This window comes from Ascaphus truei, chromosome 5 (genome assembly GCF_040206685.1).
Source record: "Ascaphus truei isolate aAscTru1 chromosome 5, aAscTru1.hap1, whole genome shotgun sequence".
NCBI classification, from domain to species: domain Eukaryota; kingdom Metazoa; phylum Chordata; class Amphibia; order Anura; family Ascaphidae; genus Ascaphus; species Ascaphus truei.
The window spans coordinates 236,870,560-236,877,134 of NC_134487.1; the positions used below are offsets into that span (position 1 = coordinate 236,870,560).

Consider the following 6,575-nt stretch of genomic DNA (forward strand, 5'->3'; position numbering starts at 1 on the left):
GAAAATTAACGACTCTGTGGAGAGGGGGGGGTTGGGTGACTCATGCGCAGTAAGCAGCCAGCTCCCATCTCAAAGAGAATTTCACGCAGGCGCAGTGAGGCTTTGTAGGTTGGCTATTGATGGATTAAGAACACAAAGGCAAGATACAGAAAATTAACGACTCTGTGGAGAGGGAGGGTTGGGTGACTCAGGCGCAGTAAGCAGCTAGCTCCCATCTCAAAGACAATTACACGCAGGCGCAGTGAGGCTTTGTAGGTCGGCTATGGACGGATTAAGAACACAATGGCAAGATTCAGAAAATTAACGACTCCGTGGAATTTCAAATCCTTGAGCTAGCGTTCGTGGGCGAGGAGGCTGCAGGGTACAGCTGCATGAAGTTCAAAGCTAAAGCCATACTTTGATTTCAAAAGGCAGTTAGTTCATCATAATAATACACCCCCAAATACAGTACGTAAAAAGCACACAAATCAACCATGTGCAGGGTCGCAGTCAAAAGCTACAGCACAGATTGAATATCGTAATACAGTAAGATGGGTTTTGCAGTCTCTTGTGTGTGGAGAAAAAAAAATTTCAATAAAATGTTTAATTTTTTTTTGCAGTGGTGGGCGAAGTTACAGGCGCATGCGCAGTAAATTCCTGCTGTCAAGCAGGAATGTGATTGAAACCAGACACACGTTCAAAGGAATGGTGTGGGAGAGATGTACTGCATTGCACAGAAGATAAGAAGTTGAAATACCCTGCAGTGCAGTTAATTATACTGAGCGAGGGGAGAGCGCTGTATATGCCAAAATGTGACACTGTTACAGTACTGTACACGCCTATGCATTTCAATAATTTTCAAATGAGACATACTGTACAGCAGCACAGCACTGAAAATGCATGTATCCTTTAAATATGCAAATTTACAATTACTGCGCGCGCACACACAGACTGTGTACTGACGTAGGTTGAACCGCGAAGGTATTAGACTTCCAAGACAAAAGCTCGCAAACGCCCCCATGAGTTTTTACACGGCATTGCAGTATTGCAGACAGCGAGAATAAAATGCCAATATCACGAGCGCGAAAATAACGCAGTTCACCCCGGGCGAAAACGACAAAAAAACGCACCTAACCGGGATAATCTGAGAACCGCGGATCTAGCTGTCTTAGACTCAGATCGGCCGCCACTGTATACAGTAGCTAGTATTTCAAACTTGATGGTAACTGTTAACATTTCAATAATACTATATTCGTTGTAGAGTAATTTTGTTTACTGTGGATAGACCGCTTTGTTTCTCACAACTGTAAAAGTTGCACAATATTTCTTTCTTTTGCTTACAGCTCAGTTCCAGGAATCTCCTGTTCCCCCCACCTCCCCCTGCACAGGGTCAGAAGGCACAAGTTTCATTTGTAAGTGAGACGCACTGTTACAAAAGTGGACTTAAGGCAGTGTCATGTTAATCAAGTTAAATAAAGGGGCTGAAACGATGTATTTAATAATTTAGACACAAAATAAGTCATGGCGGGTATAAGTGACAAAATCTCGCCACGTACTGTGTAAGGCTGCGCTTATAGTGCCAGCGACGTGACATAGCTTCAAAACAAATGTATTGAAGCCGTCACGTGCGCATTAGTAAGCGTGATGCGATGGAGCAACGGATTGGTCGCGGTCGCTGGATGTCAAGTCAATTTGATTTTTCCAGCAACCGCAGCGTGACGGCGCTGTCGCCGGCACTATAAGCGTATCTTAAAGCAAATAAAAATAGTACTTGTGAGCACATTCACATGTCTCAGACAGTGCTGAAAACCTGCCTTTCCCCACACTGCAGCCAGGAATTGTGGGTAATGACATCCAAATGAGCACTCACAATGTGTCACTTTTTCCTTCATGCCCATTTTAACATGGACCCCCTATATGCTTATGCGTGCTGTATTACACAGCTTTTTCAGCACAGTGTGTGTTAAAGACTTTCTCCCTTGTAGGTTTTAATTGCCTAATGACAACTGACTAAGTACTTTAAATAGTTAAAGGGAAAGAACAACAATACTAATACGATTAGAAACAAATGTATTTTTATAAAGGAACCAAATAAATTAGATTTTTACAATTAATTGGATTGAATATTTCTGAGAGTTGAATACTTACACCATATACATATTTTTTTTTTTTTTTGCATGGTGTATAATATGATCAGTGTGTGAGTTGTGAGAAAGCCTTTCTCCCAGACTCACCATTTCTCTCTCTCTCTCTCTCTCTCTCTCTCTCTTCTCTCTCTCTCTCTCTCTCTCTCTCTCTCTCTACTCTCTCTCTCTCTCTCTCTCTCTCTCTCTCTCTCTCTCTCTCTCTCTCTCTCTCTCTCTCTCTCTCTCTCTCTCTCTCTCTCTCTCTCTCTCAGGCAGTGGCAGTGGGTTCCTGGCCCCCAGTTAGGGTGGGATATCAAAGCCCTCAGTATATTGTGGTAAGTGCGCACCCAGGGGCTGGCAGATTTGTAACTGAAAGCAAATATATCCTACCAGACAGAACACACGCATATGGACTTGCACAGGACTCCTGCATGCAGGGCAGCCATTTTAAGCCTGCAACCACGTCTGGGCAGACCCTTTCAGCAGGGCTACCTTCATGTGGCTGAAAGGGTCTAAGTTGGCATGGGTGCAGCTTAACATGTTTTGCCCAAAATATTGAACTAAATGACGCATACATATGAGAAGGAAACACCAGGCTTATTTGTATTACAACATTGGAGTGCTTGCTGTTTTATTATTTTTATATATATATATATATATATATATATATATATATATATATATATATATATATATATATATATTAGTGTGTGTGTGTGTGTGTGTGTATATATATATTAGTGTGTGTGTGTGTGTGTGTGTGTGTGTGTGTGTGTGTGTGTGTGTGTGTGTGTGTGTGTGTGTGTGTGTGTGTGTGTGTGTGTGTGTGTGTGTGTGTGTGTGTGTGTGTATATATATATATATAATGTACTGTATATGTATGTTTTGGATTTGTAACTTTGTTGTAGAGCTTGTAGCTAGGATCGATCTCTGTCATATACCAATGGGTTATTATGTGTTTTCTTGGGTTATTATCTCATGTTCTGACCTTCAGAAATCTCTGCAGGTCAATTACAGTAATTTCTTTTAATTGATTTCTGTTTTTGCTTTTTTTAATCAGACATCATCCCCTGATTGTGAAAACAAACCCATGGTAAGAGTCCGAGAGAGTATTAACCCCACCACAGTCCTGCTGCACCTGCAGCACATTAATCTGCATGTGATACAGACAGAAGTTACTTTGCAATGCGCTGTAGGATGCTTGTCTCTGTCTGACTGTTTAGAGGTACTGTACTGTATGAACTTGGTGCAGTTCAGTGAAACTGATAATAAATTGTTGTGGGTACTGTGCCTGATGATGATAATGATAAAAACAAAAAAATGATTAATCCCGTCCCTGCCAGAGGGTCCTGCAATGAATTACGTTGCATGAAGTGCAGACAGAAGTTACTTTACTATATTTTGCAGGTCCAAGTAGTGGTACTGTGGTTGGGAGAATAAAGTAGTGGTTCTGCGGACGTTCAAATAAATATGTAAAGAAGTATTGCTCCTTACCTCCTTGGGACCTTATTTAAACCTCTGAGCACAACTTGTGAACTGTATCAAACAGTAGGAACACTGAATATCTAACTGCTACCCCTTATGACTTTAATTTTAGGCATTTCGGAGGCCGAACACAGCTCCACCCCCTGTGCCCGCAGCCAAACCGGTGCAACCCGCACCCCCGCCACAGGTATGCCACACACTGGAATGTGTCCTTGTGATTCAGCCTCAACAACACAACCTAAATTTACTGACTTTCAGATTTAAGGGGTAACACATTCAACCAGGACTCTAACATTATCGCCAGAATAAACCAGAATATAGAATTAAAATTATATATACAGTGAAACATAGAACCTCACTTTCTAAAGTGTGACATAATGTAAAACTCAGTCTAGAATGAATTAATAATCCCAGAAGGACAGGGCATTACCCGATCAATAATGATCAGTGTGAAAAAAATAATCTCGAACCTTAAACCCCCCTTTGCATTGATGGCCAGTGTGATGGTAGGGTTAGTCAGTCTTCATAATAAAGGTGAAGCCCGACTGGTTACCCCTGAAAATCGTAGGTCCCCGATGGCTTAGAAGCACCATAAACCGGTGACATGGTGTGTGTTATAACTTTTCCTGTTATACAATAATCCTGGGATTTCTGGAGTGGGAGTTTAAGGGTGTATAGTTGGGTGGAAATGTGCTTAAAACATATGTACAAGGTCGGGGGGCATAGTTACCAGTTGTCCCCCCATTTTTCCCACAGACCATGTCTGGTCTGCGGGTACATGTCCTCATGTTGTCAGCTTAATATCTTCCCTTTTAGAATATTGTATTTCCAGCTCGCAATGCTTAGTGTAACCGTTGCAGTCCCGAGCCCAGGTTAGAGTAGAAAAGATATACTTTTAAAATGTGTATCCATCTCTATACAGACAGTCTTGGTATTCTGATAAGTAGCCAAGATGAGGGATCAAAGAGGAGAAGGGAAGTCGAGAGGTGCCAGAACATTTGGTGAGCTGGGAAGGGTGGAGTACCGGGTCTGGAGACAAAGCATGAGATATAGGGCTGGCAAAGGGAAGCCGTTGCTGGTAGGCATGATTCCCATTGGCCAGTTCGAATTTCCCGCTTGCCAGCATCCTGGGTCTCCTCGAGACACCCCCTCCTCTAACGCGTACAGCCAGATGAGCCCCCAGCTCTGATTGGATGGTACAGCTATGATCCGTTCTCTGATTGGTCACCAGCCACTTCTCCATGTTGAACATAGAACAGCGAGGTCTATGTAAGGGGACTGCACGATCAGAGAACCAGACGATCTTGAGCTTGGTCCAGTGAAGCACTGGCGGCTTTTTAAAAATGCTTCGCTCCGAATAGCAAATCACTCGGCACGAAATGGCCGGAGAAGCCTAGTTTAGCTGAGGATAATTCTCAGATTGCGGCCATGTTCCAGCTTTTGCCTTGCTCGCGGTTAGCGGGTATAGCCAGGTACCTTTCCCGAAAAGGATACTGTAAAGTTTCTGGACATGGAGCAGACAGGGTAAGCCTTTGGAAGCAGTCGCCCTGCACCTAGGTGAGGCTAGAGACTCCCCCCATGCCCCCAGTTAAGTGTGTATTTCTTGTATTTTGTGTATCATTGTGTCTGCTGCTCTCGCCAGAATAAACCTCATTTTATTCTACTACCTAGTTCTGTATAGTGAATAGATCCCGGAATGTAAATGTGTTAAAAGTACTGGTCTCTTATGACAGCCAGGTAGTGCCCTGTCATGAGTTGATTTTTTTAAATTATAGGCTTAATTGTTGGACTTCTTGTTTCAGGCACTGAAGCCACCCACAAAGAAGGCAGGACCATGAATCAGAGGGAGATGGTAATCCAGACCACAGAGAGAAGAGCTTTTCACGTGTGTTTTTAATATGACTCTTGTTTTGACCATATGAGGTGGCAGAGGCTGGTAGGGAGTGGGACACTGAAGCAGAGGTGACTCTACACTAGCAGAATAACCCAACATAAATAATTGTATTATTATCTGCACATTCTTATTCACCTTTGTATCATCAATTCTACAATCTGCTTCATGATGAATGTTGCGAAGTTGTATTTTAACCCTTTCGATGCTATATTATCGTGCACGTCTGGCAGTGAAAGGGTTAGCTAGTTCAGCACGGTATGGGTCCATAATAGAGAGAGGCCTGCATTGTAAAACTGTTCACCATACTCACCTGATCCCTTCATCTAGACTAGAGATTGCCTCATTGACTGAAAAAAATCTATATTTATTTATTCTTTAATCTCAAATTTCAAAGTCCATTGAAACTGAAAAGATCTACAGCATTTCCCAATTTAATCTACCTGAAATTATTTCATGTGTTAATCTGTATTTTTACCAGCACTGCAGGTGTTACCTGTTAGGGGACTTTGACATTCCTCTGTTAGCGAGGATTATTGATATCAGATGTTTAGAGGGCTCCCCATGAATAGATCTTATGAAGGACGATCTTTATCCTGCTCAGTGTCACTGCAAATTATAGCTCTGCCTCCCGTGTATGTGTGTGTGTGTGTGTATATATATATATATATATATATATATATATATATATATATATATATATATATATATATAAAGCAGAAAATAGCCATGTTAGTCCAGTTGCGATAGTGCAGAATAAATGAGTTCTTCAGTATTAGGTGATACCTTTTTTATTGGACTAACAATTTATGTCATAGGACAAGCTTTCGAGAGTTCTCCTCTCTTCTTCAGGTCAAGCAATACTGATTTACACAGGAATCAATGGCTAAAACAGTGTATAGAGAGAGAGAAAAAAAAACAGATATTTACTGTAGATAAGGTAGGGTGTTAAGTGTTTGAAGCCAGGAGACAGTGTCAAAGAAAGGTGGGGAGGGGAAGGGATGCTGGGGGGGGGGGGGGGGGCGGAGGTAGAGAAAGTGTGGATAAGAGTTGAGACAAGCAGGATAATTACAGACAATTTTGGTAGGGTGTGA

The 6,575-nt window shown here is 42.1% G+C and overlaps 1 protein-coding gene across 4 annotated transcripts in view; it reads left to right on the top strand.

Moving 5' to 3' along the window:
- LOC142495794 (zinc metalloproteinase-disintegrin-like VMP-III) overlaps positions 1-6,189 on the top strand; it is a 240,258-nt gene extending 234,069 nt beyond the window's left edge. For 3 of the 4 annotated variants that reach the window (XM_075601762.1, XM_075601761.1, XM_075601765.1), the window contains 5 exons: positions 1,323-1,391; positions 2,378-2,440; positions 3,166-3,198; positions 3,703-3,777; positions 5,393-6,189. In XM_075601762.1, coding sequence (XP_075457877.1) covers positions 1,323-1,391; positions 2,378-2,440; positions 3,166-3,198; positions 3,703-3,777; positions 5,393-5,428 — 276 coding nt within the window. In that variant the 3' untranslated portion in view covers positions 5,429-6,189. Of the gene's footprint in view, positions 1-1,322; positions 1,392-2,377; positions 2,441-3,165; positions 3,199-3,702; positions 3,778-5,392 lie in introns of those variants that run through there. The other variant, XR_012801815.1, reaches the window with a different exon arrangement.
- Positions 6,190-6,575: the final 386 nt, after the last annotated feature.